Source organism: Phyllopteryx taeniolatus, chromosome 2, assembly GCF_024500385.1.
Source record: "Phyllopteryx taeniolatus isolate TA_2022b chromosome 2, UOR_Ptae_1.2, whole genome shotgun sequence".
NCBI classification, from domain to species: domain Eukaryota; kingdom Metazoa; phylum Chordata; class Actinopteri; order Syngnathiformes; family Syngnathidae; genus Phyllopteryx; species Phyllopteryx taeniolatus.
In genome coordinates, this window is record NC_084503.1 from 15,403,408 (window position 1) to 15,430,264 (window position 26,857).

At 41.8% G+C, this 26,857-nt stretch overlaps 1 protein-coding gene across 7 annotated transcripts in view; it reads left to right on the forward strand.

Annotated features, from left to right (window-relative positions):
• The window catches only part of LOC133472183 (protocadherin-9), a 254,796-nt gene that overhangs the window by 56,820 nt on the left and 171,119 nt on the right, over nt 1-26,857 (forward strand). For 6 of the 7 annotated variants that reach the window (XR_009786634.1, XR_009786635.1, XM_061762734.1 and 3 more), the window contains exon 3: nt 19,026-19,127. The exons of the other annotated variant lie outside the window; for it this stretch is intronic. Coding sequence is in view for 4 of the 6 variants with exons in the window: in XM_061762734.1 (XP_061618718.1) it covers nt 19,026-19,127 (102 nt within the window). In the remaining 2 variants the exon portion in view is untranslated. The remainder of the gene's footprint in view (nt 1-19,025; nt 19,128-26,857) is intronic. 7 annotated transcript variants of the gene reach the window in all.

Here is a 26,857-nt window from a genome sequence, read left to right on the forward strand (position 1 = left end):
CTCTGTCAATTGACTGTCTGTTGTCGTACTAGAGCGGCTCCAATTACCGGAGACAAATTCCTTGTGTGTTTTTGGGACATACTTGGCAAATAAAGTGGATTCTGATTCTGATTGTTTATGTGCCCTGCGATTGGCTGGCGACCAGTTCAGGGTGTAGTTGGGATACGCCCCAGCACGCCCGTGACCCTAGTGAGGATAAGCAGTTAAGAAAATGGATGGACAATGGCACATGCATGGCACCTCAGTCAAATTTCTAGGGGTAGCAACTTTTATAGAAATTCCATAACCCAAAATGTACATCATTTCTAGGTTGCAAGGAGACAATGTGCATCATTGTTTGCACATAAAGAGACAAGAAGACGTAATCTACATTGCCAAAAAGATCGCAAGGGAGGGAGAAAAACAAAACTATTGTTTTTGATTTAACCGATAACACTGCGCTCAAATGACAGAGACTATAGTTATCCATGCTTGGCTCTCTCTCCGTGGTCAGAGTCATTCACTCCCACTCTGACCCTCTTATAGCCAGGAGCCCTAAACACTGTAAAACCGATTCATTAAAATCTGCTGTTAGTGAGAGGACACACACACACACACACACACACACACACACACACACACAGATGAGCAAATGGACCACTGCCAATTATGTGATTCCCTGCCAGTTAGAAAGAGATTTAGGCAATAAGCATCTGAGGAGGGAGCTAGCGAGTGTAGTGTGGAAGCATGTGTATGAATGTGTATGTTGTCTTTATACGTAATGCTCACACATGTTATTCATACCAGCAGAGCGTTAAAGTTTCAGAGTAACTTGAAATGCATGCCCTTTTCAATGAAAAGGCCAATTTGATGCATTGTAAATAGTATACCCCAAATTGTAGTCCTTTTTATGTCCCTTTTCGGAAATTTAAAACATTGGAGGCTATTAAAACAGTCAATGTGTTTGTAAATTGCTCATTATCATCATCCTCATTGTCTTAAATTAATTCTAATGATATGGATAGAATATTTAATTGCACATCATTATATTTGATTTTTTCTACAGCGATTGGGAGCGTGCCTTGCCATTGGCTGCCAAACAGTCCAGGGTGTACCACGTTCTTGCCCAAAATCAGCTGGGATAGGCTCCAGCAAACTGCAACCCTTGTGAGTTGAAGCAGTATGGATGATGGATGGATGATTGGGAGCAATCACACAATTCTATACATTGAATGAGGCCTGTGAGGTCCATTCTTTACTTGAGGCCTTCCAGTTGAGTGAATTACACTGCATCTTGAAGTATTCACCGCGCTTCACTTTTTCCACAATTTATGTAAATAAACTGAATAAATATTTTTTGTCCTCTAAAAACTAGGGAAAAAAATCACATTTGCCGTATTCACATCCTTTGAAATGTAAAGATCATCAGTGGAAGCAGGATGCACTTGAGCTCATTGTTGAGCTGGATGGCAAAGGCTTTGAATACTTGTACACTGTACATGTGATGTCTTTTATTTTTAATACGCCTGTCCATCCATCCATCTATTTTCTGTACCGCTTATCCTCACTTGGGCTGCGGGCGTGCTGGAGCCTATCCCAGCTAACTCTGGGGGAGAGGCAGTGTACACCCTGAACTAGTCGCCAGCCAATCGCAGGACACATAGAGACAAACAACCATTCCCACTCACTTTCACACCTACGGGCAATTTGACTCTTCAATTAACCTAGCATGCATGTTTTTGGGATGTGGGAGGAAACCGGAGTACCCGGAGAAAACCCACACAGGCACAGTGAGAACATGCAAACTCCACACAGGTGAGGCCGGATTTGAACCCGTGTCCTCAGAACTGTGAGGCAGATGTGCTAATCAGTCCTAGACCGTGCCGCCTTTTTAATACATGCAAAGTTTTAAAAAAAAAAACTTGTTTCTTTGTGTCTGTGGGGTGTTGTGTGTAGAATTTTAGAATAAATCCATTCATGTAACACAGCAAAATGTGTAAAACTGCTTTGAATACAGTAATTCCCAATATTATAATAATATAATTTTAATGGCTGTGTTATGGGTTGCCGATGCATGTGTGTGTACATCATTAACTGGTTTATATGCGCATACTTGAACCATGAAGGTATATTCAACACTAAAGTGTTTTAGAAATGGTAAACATAAAGGCAATTGTTCCCAAGAATAGGTTTTAAGCAACAGATAAGGAAACATTTAGTGTAGGATTTTGACTGGGTGTTTCTAACTCTTTGTGATAACTGCTTCCAAGCTTTGGTATGATATTAACTTTTGTCTGCCCTGAGAGAAACTCAGAATTGATATTTTCGGCCGTGTAGAAGCCCATAATGTAATAATAGCGTAATAACGGTTCATAAAATAAATTTGCCATTTTAAAAAAGTAATAGGCCCATAACGTAATAAGTCCTGAACCTACTGTATAACATAGTAGGTTTTGGCCAATAATGTAATAATTTATCAGGTTCTTCGCTGATTATTATGTAATTTGTCCAAAAATAAAATAAAATATTTGCAACTGTAATTAACTGAGCCCCTAACATAATATTAAATAACATTTTTAAAAGGCCAAATGTATTAACGTTATGGGGTTCTACAAGAGAAGCCCATAACGTAATTACACCCCACAAAATAATAACAGCCCATAATATAATAAATGTTAAAATGTTATAGACCCAGAACGTAATAACTGGCTGAAATAAGTACTGAAACTAAAACGTCCAGTACATTTGGGGATAGCTTGAAAGGCCAGCTCATCCGAACCATCAAGATAAACAGACAAATACATGGAGATAAGGAGAGGGAGAGCGAGAGAAACAGACAGATGGAGAAAGTATGCATTTTCACAGTTATACAACAACAACAATAAAAAGTTTTAATAATAATAATATAAAAGTATATTTTTTACATTATGGGCACAGTTATTACATTATGGACTTCTACAGGCCCCAGTTATGAGTATGTTCAGTTTTATGCTGCAGTTTTTCAACTATCCAGCCATCCATCTATCCATTTTCTGAGCCGCTTCTGCACACTCCTAGCAGAGTATCAAACATTCAAAATTAAAATTTTAACACTGAGGTGTGTGTTTTTTTTTATTTATGTCACTTGTTTGACACACCGCTGGAATATTTATTTCAAGTAAATTCCATATTCTGACAACATACCTACAAGAGAATAATTCAAGAAAATTATCAATCCAGTCCTGTATTTATTTATTTTCCACAAAGTAACTTGATAGACGAGTTTATTTCACTGTCTTTGCAATGATGTGTTACTATTTCAAAATATTTTGAGTAGAATGGCCATTAAAATATGCTTATGCAGTTTTGCAGATTTTGTGCCCCTGGGTTGGAATTTATGGATAAAGGGCAGCTCACATTAAGAAAAGGGACTTTATGGCACATAACAGAAGGCGAGCTACAAACCTGGAGCCTTTAAAATCCATTGCTGCAGCAGCTGGGTGAACAAGTGAAAGGTTGATGGCAAACTCCCAGCCAACATCTAACTACAGCTCCCTTTTAAGTCCTTCTGAGCTTTATTAATCCCCAAATGCCTCAAAAACCTGGATCTGAGATTTATTTTACTTTTTAATTTTTCTTTGATACCTTTCGGACAGTTTTTCCTGTGCCTGCATGGGTTTTCTCCGGGCACTCCAGTTTCCTCCCACATCCCAAAAACATGCATGGTAGGTTAATTGAAGACTCTAAATTGCCCGTAGGTGTGAATGTGAGTGCGAATGCTTGTTTGTTTCTATGTGCCCTGCGATTGGCTGGCAACCAGTTCGGGGTGTACCCTGCCTCCTGCCCGATGATAGCTGGGATAGGCTCCAGCGCTCCCGCGACCTTTGTGAGGATAAGCGGCTCAGATAATGGATGGATGGATACCTTTAGGACATCAGCAATGTATCTGAAGTGAAAAGAATCAATACTGCATTATAACATAACCTCTGTTTTACATCCAATGCTACTTTTCCTAAGTAAAGGTTCTGGGTGTACCTTGTTTGTGGGTTTGAAAACACATTAAGCTTCTGAAGTTATGGACACTTAAACTTCTAGAATCAATAAGATATACATATATAATGCATTAGAAGCACATCATTACATGCAATAATGTACAGTAGTTGTTACCATGGTCACTAGCTGTCATTAGTAGCACTATCCAAACTCCAAAAAGCCTACTTTAGACTTTTAAAAGTCACTTATTATGACCACATTTGAAGTACAACAGACTCTTTGAAGCAAACATCTTTCAGTTTAAGTGATCATTGGGTTCTGGAGTGCCTACCTTCTTCCTTTGTAACCACAAATCCTTAAAATCCTACAGGTTTAACGTTGGCTGAGTGATTTAGCTATTAATCGCATCCTGGAGACATCTTATCTGGACCATTGGTCCCACTACACTTGACTTCATCTAATTTAGTACCATTATAGCTTGGGTAGTGCAGATAACATCTTATGCCTTTATTAACTGTGGATTACCTGATGTGGCCCCACTGTTGTCTCATTTCAATCGGCGCTAATATTAATTCTTATCGCTTTATGATTAATCACAGACTTGTCTTGGCCCTCTAGGTTGATAATTTTTGGCTTCAATGCTGTTTAACATATTTATGAGGACAAAAGTCAATGAACAGCATATGGAGCTGGTAGATACGTTTTTGTTGCAATAAAATGTTTAATGCAGTACATCAGGTATTCTTGACATCTAAAGCTTGTGTAAACATTTACAAATTACATAATCCAAAAATAGGTGTTTCACTTTAAACTTTGATATACAGTATACTGTACTATAAATATCATTGGAGCAAAAGCATTACTTTTTAATATATATGTATATTGTCGTCATTCAAAGATAAAAAATAATTTCATGAAATTCTCTTTCATTTACTGCACTTCCTTTTCAAACACATTATAGGCAGTGACAAGAATTGCTCTTTTTTTCTCCCATTTTGATGAGGAAAGCGTAATTAGACAAATTTCTTTGTTCTGTTTTCTTAACCAGAAAACAAATTTCTTCTCTGGACTCTGTTGTTAGAAGTACCACGTATATATATATATATATATATATATATATATATATATATATTCCATCCATCCATTTTCTGAGCCGCTTATCCTCACAAGGGTCGCGGGAGCGCTGGAGCCTATCCCAGCTATCATCGGGCAGGAGTTGGGGTACACCCTGAACTGGTTGCCAGCCAATCGCAGGGCACATACAAACAAGCAACCATTCGTACTCACATACACACCACGGGCAATTTAGAGTCGTCAATTAACCTACCACGCAGATTTTTGGGATGTGGGAGGAAACCGGAAAACCCACGCAGGCACGGGGAGGACATGCAAACTCCACACAGGCAGGGCCGGGTATTGAAGCCCGGTCCTCAGAACTGTGAGGCAGACGCTCGTCCACCGTGCCGCCTATATATATATATATTATTTTCTGTATTAATTATTTGACATTGAGGTGAAGGTTAGATCTAATTGAATCTTCCCTCAGTTAATAAAGTTACATGGTTATCAAATAATGCATGCAAATCACAATCACGAGGGACTGCATTCAGGAGCACAGTTATCTCTGGGGTTTGGTGACGCATTGCTATTTAATCAGAGTCAATCTTTTTATTTACATTGTTTATACAGTTACATAGTATAATTGGTTGATCATTGTTTTAGTCTGTGGTTCCCAAACTTTTCTTTGCCCTACATGCACATACACGCTAGCAAAGAGCATTCAATATGCCATTGAAACTTGAGTATTTTTTTCAGAAAAGACATGTTGCTTGACTATACTGACTGAGATGGGTATTTCCCTCCATTTCAAAATGCAGCTGTGTTGATAAACGGTGGAGAACAATAGAATTGCTTGATTTCACGAAACCAGACTTTTACGACTTGCTTCCATCCATCCAACGATTTGTCTTTGTCTTTGTTAGGATTCCGGGTGACTTGGAGCCTGTCCCCATTGACTTTGGGTGAGAGGCTGGGTACATTCCAGATTAGTCGTCTGGTCAATTGCAAGGAATATATAGAGATAGACAACAAATCACGCTCACATTCAAACCTGTAGCCAATCCACAATCTTCAATTAACTTAACAAGAAGCATGTTTTTGGAATGGGGGAGGAAACCGTAGTGCTCAGAGAAAGCCTACGCAAACACTGAGAGCGTGTAAGTGCCACACAGATTCTCAACTGAGATTTGAGAACGACATAATAAACACTACATTATGCGTTTCTAATGTCCTTCATTGAAATTATCATGAGAACGTTTTGGAGTGATTCAAACGTGTGGCTGAACTTAGTTAATTTCTGCCTTATAAGTGTTCATTCTAGCATCAAAGAATGGTTTTCGAATGAAAGTTCATTTTCATTAAAGAGTGCCAGGTTTTGTAAGGGACTTCTTGGACACACTTCATCTAAACACACTATGTACAAGCCTTCATATGTCAGCAAATAAACACTATATTTGGCAACCGATTCCGTGCAGCCAGGGCCGCCATTCATGGGAGGTACGTCACAGCTGTGTGAGAATGTGAGTGCGTTCAGGGAATGGGAGTAAATGGGAGTGAATGTGTTCTTTAGAGATTTCTTTTCTAAAACACTATCCATCCATCCATTTTCAACACCGCTTATCCTGGTTAGGGTCGCGGGACGCTGGAGCCTATCCCAGCGGACTTCGGGCGAAAGGCGGACTACACCCTGAACTGGTCGCCAGTCAGTCACAGGGCACATATAGACACGGACAACCATTCGCACTCACATTCACACCGTCACTGAGTGGGAACTGAACCCACGCTGCCTGCACCAAAGTCAGGCGAGTGTACCACTACACCATCAGTGACTCTAAAACACTATATAATTATAAAATTGATTACTAGGAAAATGTTTATTTGTATCTGAATGATTTAGTTAAACCTCTGTACAATCACACTGTCATGATCCATCCATCCATCCATCCATTTTCTGAGCCGCTTCTCCTCACTAGAATCATGGGAGTGCTTGAGCCTATCCCAGCTATCATCGGGCAGGAGGCGGGGTACACCCTGAACTGGTTGCCAGCCAATCACAGGGCACATACAAACAAACAACCATTTGCACTCACATTCACACCTGCGGGCAATTTAGAGTTGTCAATTAACCTACCATGCATGTTTTTGGGATGTGGGAGGAAACCGGAGTGCCCGGAGAAAACCCACACAGGCACGGGGAGAACATGCAAACTCCACACAGGCGGGGATTGAACCCCGGTCTTCAGAACTGTGACGGAGACGCTCGAACCAGTCCATCACCGTGCCGCCGGTTCAGTTCCCATCCGTACCAAATAGGAATATATCCACACAGGCGGGGCTGGGGATTGAAACCCAGTCCTCAGCAACGTGAGGCAGACGCCCTAACCAGTCGCCCACCGTACCGCCATATAAGAAGATAAAATAAAATATTTTGTCTATATAGTCAGCCAGAGCTGCAAGGAATGCAAAGTTATTAATGTCCTCTCACCATCGTTCCTGTCCTGTTGTGTGTTTTTGTTTGCACATTCAGGACAAAAGTCCTCTTTTTTGTAATTCCTCATTTTAAAAAAGACCATTCAAGCAACACGTTTTTTCTTGTGTTTTTGAGAATGCAGGGTGAAAGCTCCAGCTGGCTGCTATCTTGGAATGAATGGGTGGCAACAATGAGAAAAAGAAAATGCCAGTATTTTGAGGGTAATAGCCCGTCAGCAACATATTGACAAAAAACAAAAAGTAACTATCAACTAGTTCATTTTTGGATTGGTGAACTTAGTTCAAAATTTGAATTATGTACTATGAATTGAACTAGTTTAATTTTGGAATGGTGAATTGAACTTTAAACTAGTTCGCGTAGAAAATTAACTTTACCAATACTGACCTAACTTTCAAGATTGGCAATTTTGCTGCATAAGAACCTTCATCTTAATATTGAATTGAAGGTGCTAACACAGTGGATGACTGGTTAGCACATCTGCCTCACAGTTCTGAGGACCCGGGTTCAAATCCGGCTTCACCTGTGTCGAGTGTGCATGTTCTCCCCGTGCCTGTGTGGGTTTTCTCCGGGCACTCCAGTCTCCTCCCACATCCCAAAAACATGCATGGTAGGTTAATTGAAGACTCTAAATTGCCCGTAGGTGTGAATGTGAGTGTGAATGGTTGTTTGTTTATATGTGCCCTGCGATTAGCTGGTGACCAGTTCAGCGTGTACCCCGCCTCTCGCCCGAAGATAGCTGGGATAGGCTCCAGCACACCCGCGACCCTTGTAAGTATAAGCGGTAGGGAAAATGGATGGATGGATGAAGATGCTAATATCAGTTAAAAAGGCAATGTTGGCATTGGTTGATACAAGTGACAGTTGAAACATGAAGTAAAGATGACTTATGCAGGGTGTCAAACACAATTTTGTCGCGGGCCATATTATAGTTATGGTTTCTGTCAGAGGGCTGTTACGACTGGGACTCATCATATTATTACACTGGGTTCCCATTTAATTATTTATTTATTTATTTATTCATTTATTTTTCTAAGTGGTCCACCTTTTTTTTCACGGAATCCAAAATTTAAATTGGTTTCTCTTGTTCAGGACAATTTTTTATGCCAAGTTGTTAACAGTTTATTCATCAAATGTTACAAAATTTGCTCAGCTTAAAAACTCCACTGTGACACAGTAAAACTGTTCCGGCATAAAAGGGATACAGATCCTCCATTCGGCTTGACCTAACAGCCGAACAGGACAAAAACAAAAAAGACAAAAACAAAAAACAAAAACAAAACAAACAAAAAATCTTTGCTCAATGAAAATTTAATAGTAAACATTGCTAAAAGTAAGTACATGTAAATTGAATGCTATATCATCATTGTCAAAATTCAGGGCATTAACCTTTGTTTATTTGAACCTCTAAAGCGAAAATTATTTCTGTACATGTGTAGCGTATATTGGTTTTGGATAAAAGCGTTAATTAATTTAGGAAAGGAATACGACTGAAAGTAAACGCCTGCGTTTACTTCCGGTGTAGTTCGACGTACGTTGAAGGTTACAATCAAACTATCTTTGTCTCGTGTAGGACACCGCGTCTCTTTTTGTTTATAAATTTTAGGAAAAGTGCCAAAAAACCTCGAGCAATCTTGGTACTTTAGAAGGCTTGCTACATGGACGAAAATAACAGTTCTAGTTTACAGCGGTTTGACTGTTTCACGCAAACACACAAAGAGCACAACAGGAAGTGGAATTTGAAATTAAGTCTACAGGTGAAACTAGAGGGGGAACAATCCAGAGGGACTTTACTACAGAACGGTACAGATAAACATTCATAAAGAAGGTTGAACTCGGGATGTAAGTGTGGAATGAGGATGTGCGGTGAGAGATGTGAGAGCTGGGAATTTCTTTGAACGTTAGTATAAGCCCAATTATGCACCAATTTTTACTTGGTAATCAGCAAGTTGTACTCACGTTGCGTAGATAAAATTTTAGGCAGGCGGGTCGATCCTCTCGATGGCTGGGCAAGGGCCGACAGATAGGTTTGAAGTGGGTTGGGTGATGACGTTGTTCATCACGTTCTCAGAGAAAACTTGTGCGCGTAAATCCTTCCTGCCGGATTCCTTTTGGTGGTGCCTCACTCACACACAAAAGTGTAGTTTGGGAGGCTGGCAGAATAGCTGCGGTCAGCAATCGTCAGCGCGACAAGGAAGGTTCGGCTGGGGCTAGCCCGTTTCGGCTTGCATCTCCCACCTCGTGGTGAGGAGTGGGGCTTCTTGGCTGGGAGCTAGCGTCTTCGGCGAAGCAGGAGAACAAGAAGCGAGAGAACAAAAGGCTCCGGTCTTTTGTACCAAGTAAAAAGGGGTTGCCCCAAAAGGCAAGAGCGGGAAGGACAGACCACGCCTCTGATATTGAATTTCACTTCTAGAAACATCTGTGGTCTAAAACCAGTGGAGCTAAAATAAAAAGTCAATTCCCAGCTTTTGCATAGTCTCACACACCATGGTTAATCTATGCAATGAATGTTTTAACCCTATTTAGTGGCTAACAACACTTAATGTCCATAATGTAACATCCGTGTTGTCTGCGGTAAACAATCCTATTTGGTTGAAAAACAGATTTAACCAGCAGACCTGGAAGAAACAGTCATTAGTGACATTGGTATCATGATATACACTGGGAGCTTCATAATATTTCAAACACACATTCATCACAGTAAACTGTGGGTACTGATAATAAGCTTGCAGTGACTCTTAAACGCCAGTGGGTGTCGCCCGTGCTCTACCAATGATCCCGGCTGGTCCATTGTACTTCATTTGAGTCCCTGCGGAGGTCTGCGAGTAACAGTAACAGTAACTGCGCTCAAATGACGGAGACAGTAAAAGTAACAGTAACAACTTGTGGCCTGTCAGACTAATAAATTCATTGTTGTCCATGGTCCCGAACTGTCACATTTGAAAAGAGGGTTCCCATATTCTTGGTCAGTAAATCAGTCCGCAGGAAAAGGGTCTTTGTTGGAGAAACCAGTAGAAATGGCTGGAGGAGGGCTGATGATCAGTTTATGGCCCAGGCGACATAAACCAGATTTCCTGTGTTACATTCGCTACACAATAAAAACATCAATGTGGCCATAGTTAAAAAAGTCGTCCTGATTGAGCAAAACCAATGTGATACTTGGGGTCAGCACATAAAATTTTTCCTATATCAGCTAAACAATCTCCAACAATAAATTTGTTGTTGTCCAGTCTTATATACAGTATGTCTGACAAATTGATGGATAACTAGGTTTTAAATCAGAGGTCAAAGAATGAAATTGTGGTACAGATTTTATGAAAAATCATGGAAGTTGACGCACATGATTTGCTTTCGCGGGCCACATAAAAATAATGTGATGGGCCGAATCTGGCTCCGCGCCTTGAGTTTGACACCTGTGTTGTATGGTAAAGGATTAAAGCCCATTAGGTTTAAGACCTGAGCTCCTCATACACTGTAGCAGCTGCTCCATTTCCCAGCTGGATTAACTGGCAATGTCCTACACTTTCACTAGTGTTTCTATAATGTACAATCGTTGGCACAGAATGAAGTCATTTGCCACTCACTTTACATTTGCACTATGTCCCACGTGGCGGCTGCTGGATTCAGTCTTTCCTTCATTTTCTTTCTGCACAGAAAGAATTGACACTACATCTGCAATAGACTCAGATAAAGAAGTGACCTTAGGAATTGTATAGAACTCCATCCATCCATCCATCCATTTTCTGAGCCGCTTCTCCTCACTAGGGTCGTGGGCGTGCTGGAGCCTATCCCAGCTGTCATCGGGCAGGAGGCGGGGTACACCCTGAACTGGTTGCCAGCCAATCACAGGGCACATACAAACAAACAACCAGTCACACTCACAGTCACACCTATGGGCAATTTAGAGTCTCCAATTAATGCATGTTTTTGGGATGTGGGATGAAACCGGAATGCCTGGAGAAAACCCACGCAGGCACGGGGAGAACATGCAAACTCCACACAGGCGGGGCCGGGGATTGAACCCAGGTCCTCAGAACTGTGAGGCTGACGCTCTAACCAGTCGCCCACCGTGCCGCCTGTATAGAACTCATCCTGTAAATCAGCATTTTCATTGTAACCCTTCTATAGTGACACATCAAATACTGTGACGTTTAAATTACACCCTCACTGCTCTCTGCAGTATAAGAGGGGCTGGGTATAATTGCAAACTGTACTAAAATTGGTACCGGAGTTGCAAAGCTTTAATGTGAAATCTCTGGTTGACTTAAAGAACTTTAGCTTCAACAGTTTCTATTTTGAGACAAAGCAGTGGCTTTCTGATGAATAAAGAACCTATAATGAGAAGAAGAGCGAGAAGGATGGAGATGTGCAAGAGGCACATACCGGTATTCACTGCTGTAAGTATGGTTGTGAAGATTTGTGAAACAGGTGCCATTAGTTTCCTTAAAAGAACAATCAGAGGTTACCCCCATTGTGCTGCCTTCTTGCCCTGTCATTTGGATATAGTCAAATGCAAAATTGTGTAATGATGTGCTGTATTCGCACCAAGAGTGTGCAGAGAAAGAGGAAAGATCTATGGTGTTGAGTTCTTCAGTTAGCTCCTACAAACTGAATCATGCATATTTATTTCAAAACAACGCCAATTCCTTCTGAGGAATTCTTCACCTGAACTAGATAGATAGATAGATAGATAGATAGATAGATAGATAGATAGATAGATAGATAGATAGATAGATAGATAGATAGATAGATAAAGAAAAGACCACTTACCTGTCTCATTTGTATTACAACTGCTTCAGCCTGTAAGTCATCAGGCTGCGATGGAGGAGAGAGCCATGCCAGTGCAGAGTGATAATATATATTAATATATTAACCCATATTGGGTGACATCCAGAGACAAGTCAGATGAGGCTGTATTTGATTTTACTGTGCTGTAAGTGTCATATATTAAAGCTTGTTCAAGTGGAATATGCTCATTGTCCAATTTGATGTCCGAAACTGGTTGTTGAAAATACTGACAGCCATTTATATACTGATGTAACAGAAGTGGGCTTTTCTAATATGCCCCTTTTTTATGAACAATTCAGTTTATGAACAACATTTTCAAAGAAATATTAACACAGTTCATGCACTACGCTTAGGTTCACTAACAGTCTTGCCATCAGTGCAGAAGGCTGAGTTGTGCTGCACCGATCCGCCTGTCGATCTCCCGTTCCATTCTTCCCTCACTTGTGAACAAGACCCCAAGATACTTGAACTCCTCCACTTGGGGCAGAATTTTGTCCATAAAAGTAATGAACAGAATCGGTGACAAATGGCGGCCTTGGCGGAGTCCAACCCTCACCGGAAACGATTCCGACTTACTGCCAACAATGCGGACCAAACTCTGACACTGGTTGTATAGGGATCGAACAGCCTGTACCCCCAACAGGACCCATCCCCACTATACACAGTGTTGATGGTGCACTGCTTCCCCATCCTGAGACGCCAGATGATGGACCAAAATTTCCTTGAGGCCGTCCGGAAGTCTTTCTCCATAGCCTCACTGAACTCCTCTCACGCCAGAGTTTCAGCGACCACCAAAGCTGCATTGCGCTTGGCCAGCCGGTATCCATCAGCTGCCTCAGGAGTCCCACAGGCCAAAAAGGCCCGATAGGACTCCTTCATCCTTCCACAACTCAGGTCGGCTGCCTCAGCAATGGAGGCGCGGAACAGGGTTCACTCGGACTCAATGTCTCCCGCCTCCCCCGGAACATGAGCAAAGTTCTGTCGGAGGTGGGAGTTGAAACTCCTTCTGACAGCGGATTCTGCCAGACGTTCCCAGCAGACCCTCATAATACATTTGGGCCTGCCACGTCAGACCGGCATCTTCCCTCATCATCAGACTCAACTCACCACCAGATGGTGATCAGTTGACAGCTCTGCCCCTCTCTTCACCTGATTGTCCAAGACATGGGGCCGCACGTCTGATGACACAACCACAAAGTCGATCATCGAACTGTGACCTAGGGTGCCCTGGTGCCAAGTGCACATTTGGACACCCTTTTGCTTTAACATGATGTTCGTTATGGACAATCAGTGATGAGCACAGAAGACCAATAGCAGAACACCGCTCGGGTTCTGATTGGGGAGGCCGTTCCTCCCAATCACGTCCTTCCAGGTCTCACTGTCATTGCCCACGGGAGCATTGAAGACCACCAGCAGAACGATGGAGTCCCCGTCGCGCTCTCCAGCACTCCCTCCAAGGACTCCAAAAAGGGTGGGTACTCTGAACTGCTGTTTGGTGCATAGGCACAAACTACAGTCAGGACCTGTTCCCCCACCTGAAGGCGGAGGGAGGCTACCTTCTTGTTCACTGTGGGGAACCCCAACGTACAGGCACTGTGCCGGGGAGCGATAAGTATACCCACACCTGCTCGGTGCCTCTCACCGTGGGCAACTCCACAGTGGAGGAGAGTCCAACCCCTCTCAAGAGGACTGCTATCAGAGCCTAAGCCATGTGTAGAGGCAAGTCCGACTATATCTTGTCGGAGCTTCTCGACGTCACACACCAGTTCTGGCTCCTTCCCTGCCAGAGAGGTGACATTCCACGTCCTTCGAGCCAGCTTCTGTCGCCGGGGATCGTATCACCAAGGTCCCTGCCTTCAGGCACCGCCTAGCTCACACTGCTCCCGACCCCTATGGCCCCTCCCACAGGTGGTGAGCCCATGGGAAGGGGGACCTACCTTACCCTTTCGGTCTTGGCCCAGCCGGGCACCATGGGTGCAGGCACGGCCACCAGGCACTCGCCTTCGAGCCCCACCTCCAGGCCTGGCTCCAGAGGGGGGCCCCGGTGACCCGCGTCCGGGCAAGGGAAACCTAAATCCATATATATTTTTCATTATAGGGGTCTTTTAGCCGTGCTTTGACTGGTCCCTCACCTAGGACCTGGTTGCCATGGGTGACCCTACCAGGGGCGTGAAGCGCCAGACAACTTAGCTCCTAGGATCATTGGGACACGATAAAGTGACGGCTCCAGGAGGGGGCCACTCTGCATTATTTGCATATCTTTTGTTGATTAATACCATCCACTCATGTGCTTGAGAAGTATCTGCCCCATTTGCACAATGATCACACTACTATCCATCCATCCATCTTCTACCGCTTATCCGAGATCGGGTCGCGGGGGCAGTAACTTTAGCAGGGACGCCCAGACTTCCCTGTCCCCAGCCACTTCATCCATCTCTTCCTGGGGGATCCCGAGGCGTTCCCAGCCCAGCCGAAGGATGTAGTCTCTCCAGCGTGTCCTACGTCGTCCCCGGGGTCTCCTCCCGGTGGGACATGCCCGGAACACCTCACCAGGGAGGCGTCCGGGAGGCATCCGAATCAGATGCCCCAGCCACCTCATCTGGCTCTCCTCAATGTGAAGGAGCAATGACTCTACTCTGAGATCCTCCCGGATAACTGAGCTTCTCACCCTATCTCTAAGGGAGAGCCCGGACACCCTGCGGAGGAAACTCATTTCGGCCACTCGTTCTTTCGGTCACGACCCACAGCTCGTGACTATAGGTGAGGGCAGTAACGTAGATCAACCGGTAAATCGAGAGCTTTGCCTTTCGGCTTAGCTCCTTCTTTACCACAACTGATCGATACAAAGTCCGCATCACTGCAGACGCTGCACCGATCCGCCTGTCGATCTCCCGTTCCATTCTTCCTCACTCGTGAACAAGACGCCAAGATACTTGAACTCCTCCACTTGGGGCAGGATCTCATCCCCGACCCGGAGAGGGCACGCCACCCTTTTCCGACTCAGATTTGGAGGTGCTGATTCTCATCCGAGCCGCTTCACACTCGGCTGCGAACTGCTCCAATGAGAGTTGGAGGTCACGGCTTGATGATGCCAACAGTTTAGTTTAGTTTTAGTTTATCAGTTTATTTTTGAAAACAGAACCACATCATCTGCAAAAAGCAGAGATGCAGTACTGAGGCCACCAAACCGGACCACCTCTATGCCTCGGCTGCGCCTAGAAATTCTGTCCATAAAAGTTATGAACAGAATCGGTGACAAAGGGCAGCCTTGGCGGAGTCCAACCCTTCACCGGAAAAGAGTCTGACTTACTGCCGGATATGCGGACCAAACTCTGACTCTGGTCGTACGGGGACCGAACAGCCCGCATCAGGGGGTTCGGTACACCATACTCCCGAAGCACCCCCCACAGGACCACCCGAGGGACACGGTCGAACGCCTTCTCCAAGTCCACAAAACACATGTAGACTGGTTGGGCGAACTCCCATGCACCCTCGAGGACCCTGATCACACTACTAGTTACTTTAAACTGCTTAAAATTTTCTGCACCATTTGCACAATGGTCACTGTACCAGATTATTGCTCTATCAGTCATTTCAAACTGCTCTTAATTGCTAGAGGACTCTGCATCATTTGCACAATTGTCAAAAAATAAATAAATGGTCACTGAATTAACTTGAAACTGGTAGCCTGGCATTTGCCAAAATGCATGTTGACAAGTCACATACAGTAGCTTGGACAGATGAAAAAAACTGGACCAACCTTCTTGGAGTCTGGGAGATCAATGATGTTTTGAGGCTGCTTTGTTACATCTGGTACACAGTTTATTTCTGTACAGGGTACAATTAAATTTCAAGACTATCAACACAGAAGAAAGACACAAAACACCCTTTTTGAAAACACCCAAGAAAAAATAAAACTGGAATATTCTGAAGTGGCCTTCAATGCGCCTTGATCTAAATAAATCCTATTGAACATTGATGGAAGAAATTGAAACAAGCAGTGTGGATAAGCCACCTCACGAGTGAGCCAGAATACCTGCCTATAATTAACATTTATCATTTGGTTGCATATATTGCCTCAAGGTTGTGCCAGAAAATATTCTGATGAAAATATACCATCATTAGTCATGAATTATGAATTAATTCCTTTTTTGTTTTTTTAAACAATTCTGTTGGACCACACAAAAAGGAATGCTTGATTGGCATTAGTTAATTCTCAGTACATAATAATTTTGTTTGATTTTCATTTACTTTTACCAGATGGGTAGCAAGAATTTTGTCAACATACAATTGTTATCCTTGTCCTTATGTTTTTTTCCCCAGTTTTGTGGTATTTAGCTCTCAGTGCCTCAACCCAACACCACTAAACATTACTTTCAACAAATGGAAATAATCAAGTGATTATTTTTATGTCCTGAATCTTATGAGTAGTCACAAGCTGCCAAACACTGCTCCTTTCTTTGTACCAGGTGCAAAGATGCATGCACGCACATGCACATAGTTAAAAAGAAAAACACTTGTTGGGGAAAGAATCTAGTCTTGTGATGTCAAGCAAGAGTGCATACTGTGATATCTCCAGTGTAATTAAAGAGAACTAAAGGTCTGCTGTGACTGCGATGCCTTGGCAGCACTCGACTAATGGTAAAGCTAATTAAAGTGTGTTTTATCCCCCTAATGAAACTCATCTCCTCGCCCTCAAGTTCAGCAGAATGACTTTTAAAGGCCCATGGGGAGATTCAGCAGTATGATACTATTTCTTACCTTTCCATGTCCCCTGTAAAAAACATTATCTACAAGTTGTGTTAATTACTTAGAGTACACGTTACTATAGTAGTTGTTCTTTATGGTCAGATATCAGTGTTATTATCAGTATTATTCTAAACTTTTTATGTAGCAAGATTCCATCAAGCAGGTTATGCCCCAAGGCTGGCATAAATATATATAAATATATATATATATATATATATATATATATATATATATATATTATATAATTATATTTGCCTGTCTACTGAGTGTGTCCTTTTATGTGACTTGTATCACTTTGTTTACATTGCTAAATGCCTGAAACAACATGTTCACAAAACTCAAATATAGGGAAACCACATGCTGGTACAGAATGTAAGTGGCAAAATCAGACATGGAAGTAAACAACAATAAATAAATATATGAAAGATACTGTATAGTTTGGCTGCACTGCTTGCTGCAATACTTTCTCCTTGTTAAAGGTTGTTGCACCTCTGTATTGTACTCTTTACTGTATTAAGACCATATTTAAAAGTGTATGTTTTCGCTGTTGTTTTGAAATACTGCGGGTGTGTTGTTTGGGTAGATGCGTTTGTGTGTACGTATCTGTGTATTTTGACAGGGTATATTACCACGTAGTTTACTTCGTTCTTCATGGGTGTGGAATGTCCACTATAAACATGCATTGCATTTGCAGTGCACATTATTTGAACTACTCTTGATGTAAGTAAGAGCAGACACACTGGTATGCTGCCATTTAATATGTGTAGCATCAATAAACAAACCCTACCATTTTTTTGCAAAACAATAAAACAGCCAGCTGCTAATGTATTTGTTGCCTAACTTGTTGAGTTAACATTAAGTGAAAATGTGGGCATGTGTTTTGACTCGTGATGGAGGCAGGAAATTGTGTTAGTAAATAAGTTTACCAAGCAATATGTCCTTTGTTGATGATGAATTCGAGTTGAACACTACTACCTGCTAAAACTCTGTCTTTGTGCCTCGGCTCTATGTTGATGTTGGTCATTTGGATGTCGGCTAAAGACAGTGATTTATGCTTGGGGCTTCATACAGAGTAGCCTCATTACACGCAGCCATTTTAAGAATCAGCAGATAATTACAGTATACATCATAGACCTCATGGGGCCCACAAGATTCAGTCCATTCTACTGACTTCCAGTAAAATCTAGGACACGTGGCCCTAGCGATCCAAAACATCCATCCATCCATTTTCTGAGCCGCTTATCCTCACAAGGGTTGCAGGAGTGCTGGAGCCAATCCCAGCTATCATCGGGCAGGAGGCGGGGTACACCCTGAACTGGTTGCCAGCCAATCGCAGGGCACATATAAACAAACAACCATTCGCACACACATTCACACCTACGGACAATTTAGAGTCTTCAATTAACCTACCATGCATGTTTTTGGGATGTGGGAAGAAACCGGAGTGCCCGGAGAAAACCCACGCAGGCACGGGGAGAACATGCAAACTCCACACAGGCGGGCTCTGGGGTTGAACCCCGGACCTCAGAACTGTGAGGCAGACAATCTAACCAGTCATTCACCGTGCCGCCCGATGCAAAACTAATAAATTTTTTAAAAAATGTTTGTGACGGTATTTGCATGTAATTTAGCAGATTTCCTCTTGAAATGTCATTAAACAGTGGTGACTTTGCATTTTTGATTGCTCTTCTTCATTGTAGTTAAAGATTCTCCTGCTAACGGTTTGTCTTGATTCAACTAAAGGTTTGTCTTGATTCAGTACTGGATGTAAAAGAGTCCTGCTCCTTTGAGCACTGTAGAATTTTTTTAATTAAATGATGACTTCTATGTTTTGAAGTATTTTGTGTACCTATTAAGTTTATGTCATATACGTACCAACGTACCAAAAACGTACCAGTTGCTGGGTATATTTAGAAAATTACTATCTGCGCAAATGACAACCACACATACCATTTTCTAACTTTTTGTTTTGTTCTAATCTTTATTAAAGGGAACATTAACTCGCGCCCGAACTGAACTGAACCCTGAATATCTGGACCTTCGTCCCCGAGCTGAGCTCAACCCTGAATATTGGACCCCTTGCACACCCTTAGTGAGTACCAATGTTCCTTCCTAATGGAATTTTGCTTGTTCAATTCAACTGACTTTTCCCAAATTCAGTAAAATGTTTGCATCTCATTCAAATCATTCAAGCATGCTTAGTCCTCTTTACAAGTTAAACATTGCCTGCTTCCTTCCCATGCCAAGTATTCTTCACCTATTAGAATTTGTGTTACATTGTAATTAGAACATCATTAGGTTCACTGCCTAACGTAATGAAAATATCCCTGCCATTTTTACTTGAGAAATGAGTGTTAGTCTCATTAACTCCATACTTGGAAAACAGCATGTGATAGTCATTTGGGTGTTGGAGGAGATTGGTTGTGTTGTTGCGCATAGAGACTGGTGAATCTTAATGATGTCACTTTCTCTAACTTGCCATTATCAATACAGCTTATAAACAAGGGGAAGGTTCCTTGTGGGCAAGGCCTCTTACCATATTCTCCTTCCATTATAAACTGTATTGTCAAGCCAATTTGCCTCTGTGCCTCAGTGATCCTCTTTGAAAATGAGACAAGCTTTTATTTTGTTGATTTACATATATCTATATGCACCTGACAAATGATTTACCACTGTGATTATGATCCCACGAAACCGCTATAATATGAAAACAAACACCCACAGGTAGCATGCATGCATATATTGAAGTTCCACCAGGATAATAAAGAAGTACAGACAGACAGAAACATAATGATTTTGACAGGGTCCACATTAACCAGTAATCTGTCCACTTTTGACACCCTGCATATATTACTGCATGGGATGCCAACATAATAGCTGTATATTATTTCATGTCATTGTAATTGCTAAACCCCATCCAGTCTTTGTAAAAATAAATAATTCTCCCGTAAGAGGGATTATTAAATATTTTATTTATTACATTAATGGAAAACCTGCTTCACGTCAAGTTTTGTTGTCAAGATAACCATTAAAAAAGACGAAAATCATAATCTATGATCAAATTCAGTATGGGTACATACAAAACACGTCCATTATTTCACCTCAATGTAAAAAAGAAAAGCCATATAAATGTACATTTAGTAACACAAATTAATAATAAGCATTACGTTAATTGTTGCATGTAATATTTTGTCAAAACAGGGTGACTAAAAGTATTTTGTATAAACACCAAACGTGTTTCTTTGTTTTACAAAACATTATCTTGCCACATACTTTAATTCTCATTAGTTGTAGACACATTAAACATTTATCACATGTGCTTCTGTGGATTAAATATCAACACGTGAGTATGATTTACAAGACAGCAGTATACATAGACTGTAAACATAGAGAATAGAAGTCTCCCCTTCCCAAACTCCCAATAGGCTGGATACAAGCCCTCAGGTATCGTTTTGTGCTGCACTGATTAGACCATAGTGGCTCCAGTCGGCACAAGAGGTCAAACGACTGCACTATTTATGAGTATGGTAGAGGTTATTAAGAGTGTGGGAAAGAATAACAAGTGTGGGACCGGGGAGATGTACACAGCAAAATACAATATATTTACAAAAAATTGACAAAATATGTAAAAGAGAAAAAAAAAAACATGGACACAACATCGCGGAATTCACTTATTGCGGGTGTGGTCCGAAACCTAGGGATCACTGTACCAAATACTCCCTCCTCTGGCTGATTGGTATACTGCTCGCTCTCTGTTGGGGTAGGGGTGAATTTAATGATGTGACTCCAGAGAACTTTTTAAACATGCCAAAACGGCTAAACTGCCCAGAACACAGGGAAGGAAAAAAAGAGGGAAAGTGGGAGAAAGATAGGTCATGTTGTTACTTTTGGTTTGCCCCATTAGATGTCGCAACAAGTTACTTGCATGATTTGTTTGACAGTAACGATACATAATGAAATGAAGAAAATGTTCTCTTTTATATTTTAAATTGTGTGACATGTTATCTTAGAAATTAAAGGCAACGTTCAAAAATTTTTGTGAGTGTATGTAAATCGACGATGTAGGGGAGCACCATATAAAATCTCGCCTCGGGTGTGTTCAACAGAGAATATAACAGGGCTGCTCCTGTGTCAACAATCAGTTAAAACAGCCTTTTCTCCACATGCCATTGTGAAGGAGTCCACTAATCACAAAATCACACAACTGGGCACATCTTGCTTTTGCAGTTTTCTCAGTATACTGGAAGTTGCATTTCACCAAACAAAAAGCATTGCCTCAAGAGAGTTTTATCATGTGGAAAGGGCCAGAAGTCCTAAATAAAAAAATAAAAAAAACATATTGTAATCACAACCACAGAAGGATAAAATATCATACCAAACTGAGAATATTGCTGGTGAATTCTCTATACTCTTAACCACTTGTTATTATTTTTCGTTTTATGAACCAGACCGAAGATTCATTTATGCCATAATGGCTACAGACAAGCATAAACTTTGTACTTGTCTGCCCTTCCTTCAACAGGTCGAGAAGTTTCATCTTTACTGCTAGATAGCTGCTAATGCTATCGTCTTCCTCCGCCGCTAACTGCTAGCCAGCAGTTACCTTGTTTGAGCGGCATCGTAGGGCTTGACATAAAGTATTGTACTGTCTTCCAATAATACACAATGAGACGTTAGTCTGTTTATCTCATAATTTTTTATGACGTAACGAAACACAGTTATAGTGAGACGTGCACCGTCAAACTCTCTCCGCTCGCCCGCCCGCATGGAGAGATGACGCGTTAAAGATACCCGAAAATTTCAGCTCTCAGCACAACTGACTTTTTGTACTGTACTGTACAGGTATTTTATTCCTTGTAGTATGTGTTCGAATGAATTTTCATTTGCTTTTTTCATGTTTTCATATTATTGTACCATGACAATGAAAAATCTGTAAAAAAAAAAAATTCCCTGATATGGTAAATTATCAGCAATATAAATATGATTTTAAAGAATCTGCGATGGACTGAATTCGCAATAGGTGAACTGCGATATAGCGAGGGTTTACTGTATTATCATTTCTAATCGGAATAATTGGGCATTTCTTTGAATTTGAATCTATCTATGTTTTCCATGCAAATATGTGCAGCAACAGAAGATTTCATTTGGATTTTACTCAATGATCAACAAACATTTTTCTTTAGTTTCATTTTATTTTAGCATTCAGTAGTTTGACAGCTCATCAAGAAGTTTCATTAATTACATTTGTCTCTAGCAATGAGTTGCTTTAAGTGCATTGGTGTTTGCATTTGAATTCTATTTAATATTTTGAGAAAAATCCATAAACATAACAATAGAACATATGTTTTTGTAGATAAGTATAAGTAGTAAAAGAGAAACATAATGCACACATATCAAGCTCTGGACTAACATTTGTTCATTTTTCACATTTCTCCAAAAACAAATGATGCTTCCATGGTTGTTTTAACTTTTTAGTTCAACATTAAATAATGAATGTACAGTATTTACATATTCTTATTGTCCTTTAATATTGTAACCAACTGTTATATGTGTTTATTGTTTTGTGTTGCTGGTGGGGGGTTGTGAGAGCAAGATGTGTTCTGTTGAGCATAGTGGCGTTAATTCCAAGGGGCTTGAAGGCATCACTCTGCTTGGTGTGGGGAAAACAGGAGAGAGAGTGAGCGCGTCGAGGTGAGCTGATTTCAAAGTACCGTATTTTCACGACAATAGGGCGCACCGTATTAAAAGGCGCAGTCTCAGTTATGGGGTCCATTTCTGTATTTAACACATACATAAGGCGCACCGTATTATTGGGCGCAGGCATGGCTTAAAACATACGATAGAATGCATGCACGCTAAACAATGTTTTTTAAAAAGGCAGCGGGAGCAAAACTGAGTTCGGTTGTACTTTATTGAAGTATTTAAGAATGTACTCAATTTTTTGATCAATCCTCATCCACAAATCCATCAAAGTCCTCATGCCCTGTATCCGAAATGAACAGCTGGGCAGGTTCGCCATCAAACACGCCAGGTTCGAGTCAGTCTCGTTGTCGTGTGGCTCCATAGAAATGATGCCGGCTTTTACAAAAGCTCGAACAACAGTGCAAGCAGACACGTTAGCCCAAGCATCCACAATCCATTCACAAATTGTGGCGTAACTCGCCCGGCGCTCCCTACTAGTCTTAGTGAAGCTGTGTTCACCATCTGTCATCCATCGCTCCCACGCCGCTCGCAACTTCACTTTGAATGCCCTGTTTGCACGGATGTCCAGCGGTTGGAGTTCATTAATCCATTGCTCGAGTTGGTCTTCCAACTCGTGCCACCTCACCTTGTTTCCGTGTTTTGTTTCTCTTTTTTTTTCGCGGAAACTCAGCTTCATCTTCTTGACTTGGCGAAGCTCGTTTTCCTGCTTCCTCGAGTTGGTCTTCCAACTCGGGCCACCTCGCCTTGTTTCCGCGTTTTCTTTTTCTTTTTTTTCCGCAGAAACGCAGCTTCGTCTTCTTGACTTGGCGAAGCTCGTTTTCCTGCTTCCTTCACTTGCGAACCATGCATTCATTGATCTTGAATTCTCTCGCAGCTGCTCGATTCCCATGTTCCTCTGCGTAACTGATAGCTTGCAGTTTAATCTGTGCTTCGTAAGCGTGTCTCTTCGTAGGTGCAGTTTTTGACTGCGGTCAAGCCAGCCTCCACTCGTAAAGTAGCAGTAGGGCCAGCCGCCCCTAATTTTGTTCATACAAAGCATTACGGTAATAGGTCTCCAACTCGCGGGCGAAAGCCACCTTCAAAATAAAAGCTTCCCAATAATACGGATTTGGTACTCTTCGGTTAAGGAATGCAACCAGCAAAGTTAATTTGAATCTTGAGATACATTAAAAAATGTTGTTTATTTGATATCTTAGGAAAAATAAATGGTAAAGGGAGTGCACTTATATAGCACTATATCTACATCATCACAGTGCCCAAAGCGCTTTACAAAGCCTCACATTCACACACACATTCATAAACCAATGGGCGACTGCTGCTGCCAGGCCCACTGGGAGAAAATTAGGGTTCAGTGTCTTGCCCAAGGACACTTCGACATGCGGACAGTCGTAGCAGGGATTCGAACCTGTTCTACCTACTGAGCCAAAGCCACCCCAACATAATCCTATTGGTATTGCAAGACAAATCCAGATCTGTGTGACAGACCACAAAGGACTCCACTAAAAGAGGTTTGATGAAGATGTGATATTGTATTTCAAAATAAAAGTCTCCGAAAACTAATAAACTACATTTTTTAATGCATCTCAAGATTCAAATTAACCTTGCTGGTTGCATTCCTTAACCGAAGAGCACCGACGTCCGTATTATTGGGAAGCTTTTATTTTGAGGTTGCTTTCGCCGCGAGTTGGCGACCTATTACCGTAATGCCTAGTATGAACAAAATTAGGGGCGCCTGGCTTGATTGCTACTTTACGAGTGGAGGCTGGCTTGACCGGCGCCATATACCTACTGGGGGCGTGCCTTTAGCGTCCCCTGTCACGCGCACCCTTCCCTTTTACGTCCGCATGCTGTCCTCAACCACGTCCGCTTTTCCTCTGTATAAGCAGCGTGTCAGCAGGAAATGCTCCCAGTCAGTCAAGCGCAGCGCTTATCACACAACAACATTTATAGAATTTGGAACTCAGTGCACACATAAGGCACGTCACATTATAAGGCGCCCCGTCCATTTTGAAGAAAATCTACGACTTTTAAGTGCGCCTTATGGTCGTGAAAATACAGTACTGTACATAGTTCACCTTGCTCTTCTGTTTTTTAATTGCTTATATTATTTTCAATATACTCCTCTTGTAGTAATTTTGATTTGAAATAGTAATGATTAATTTCAATAGTGAAATATTGAAGGTGGCGGCACGGTGGCCGACTGGTTAGAGCGTCTGCCTCACAGTTCTGAGGAACTGGGTTCAATCCCCTGCCCCGCCTGTGTGGAGTTTGCATGTTCTCCCCGTGCCTGCATGGGTTTTCTCCGGGCACTCCGGTTTCCTCCCACATCCCAAAAACATGCATGGTAGGTTAATTGAAGACTCTAAATTGCCCCTAGGTGTGAATGTGAGTGCGAATGGTTGTTTGTTTATATGTGCCCTGCGATTGGCTGGCGACCAGTTCAGGGTGTACCCCGCCTCCTGCCTGATGATAGCTGGGATTGGCTCCAGCACTCCCGCAACCCTTGTGAGGATAAGCGGCTCAGAAAATGGATGGATGGATTGATGGATATTGAAGGTGAATTTCCACCCAATTTTTGGCGCCCCATTGATGCCACAGCGGCATTAGCATGTGCTAATATCTCCCCGTGGAAGGGTCGGCCCTGGCTGTAATAGCTAACAAATCAACTGTCTATGCAGGCTTTATAATGTGATCATGTTTTTTCTCTGCGAGACACGGAACCAAGGTGAAATGCATTTTTACGTACAATTTTGTACAACTAGACACTCAGTTTGTTCCGTTTTGGCTGCTTTTCTTCACCAAGCTCCTTTTTTCTACTTTCCTTCTCTTTGATCTTATCGCCAATAACACAATCCTTATTTAGACCACAACAGATATAGCATATCCAAATATCTCAACGAGTATCCTACAGATTCCATTTACTGTCTACGAAGTTAAACATTGGGCCAGGTTTTTTACTCCCTGTATGAGAAATTGTCAGAGTCTGATTCGTTTCCAGTGGGGGTAGGACTCCACCAAGGCTGCTCTTTGTCACAGATTCTGTCCATAGCCTTTACGGACAGGATTTCTAGACACAGCCAAGGTGTTTCGGACATCCTGTTTAGAGGTCTTAGTATGAGGTCTATCCTTTTTACAGTTGACGTAGTTCTGTTGGCTTCATCAAGCCACGATCTTCAACTGTTGCTGTAGCTGTTTGTGGCCAAGTGTGAAGCAGTTGGGATGAGAATCAGCGACAGGCAAAGCTGTCCTGGTCATTTTATGTTCCCACCCTCACATACGGTCACAAGCTGTGGGTCGTGATCAAACAAGATCAAATGAGATTCGACCAGTAATATTATATTGATATGATATTTGCGGCACTTTACATTTATGTGTCCTAAAAGCTGATAAAGTCAATCCTTGTTAGACATGTTCCCCCAGTTTCTAGTCTAATGTCGCTCTGGATTCGTCAAAGAACCGGGCCATTTTCTGGCTGGACCTCGCTGTATGCAGGAACCTCAAAGACAAGATACACATTTGTGTACTCATGCTCCCTGTCGTACCCCCTTTCTTCCTGCACAAGAGGAAATGATGACTCTCGTTATCGCCTCAAAACAAGATGGTCACAGTGCGCCTACACAGCTGCCCTATTATGTTACCCAACATCTTTATTGTATTGGTGTTCGATAAGTTTGTTTACCTTTGTCATTGACAGTGCATTAGGGAGTTGTTGTATGAGGGAGGGGTCAGCAGAGTGGTGACAGACAACGTGAAAAGACACATCTGGTGAAAATGATTCAATTTGCTTAGAAAACTGTTGAGCAGTTTTCAGCTATGTCCCTTGGAATCCTTTGCTCATCACTCGATCCCAAATTTATTAACCTTATAAGGGATTAATGGAGATCATGTGATCAAGTCACATTGGATTTAACTAATTCAATTCCCAACAGGACAAATAAACACATTAAATCACTTTGTTGACTCAATTCAGGTATACTTTATTTATAGAGCACTTTAAAAAAAAAAACTGCTGTTCATAAATAAAATAAAACAAAAAACATAGTTTTAATTTATCATTATGATTATTATTATTACTATTACTATTACTAAATTAATAAAATATTCCTTTGTAATATAAAA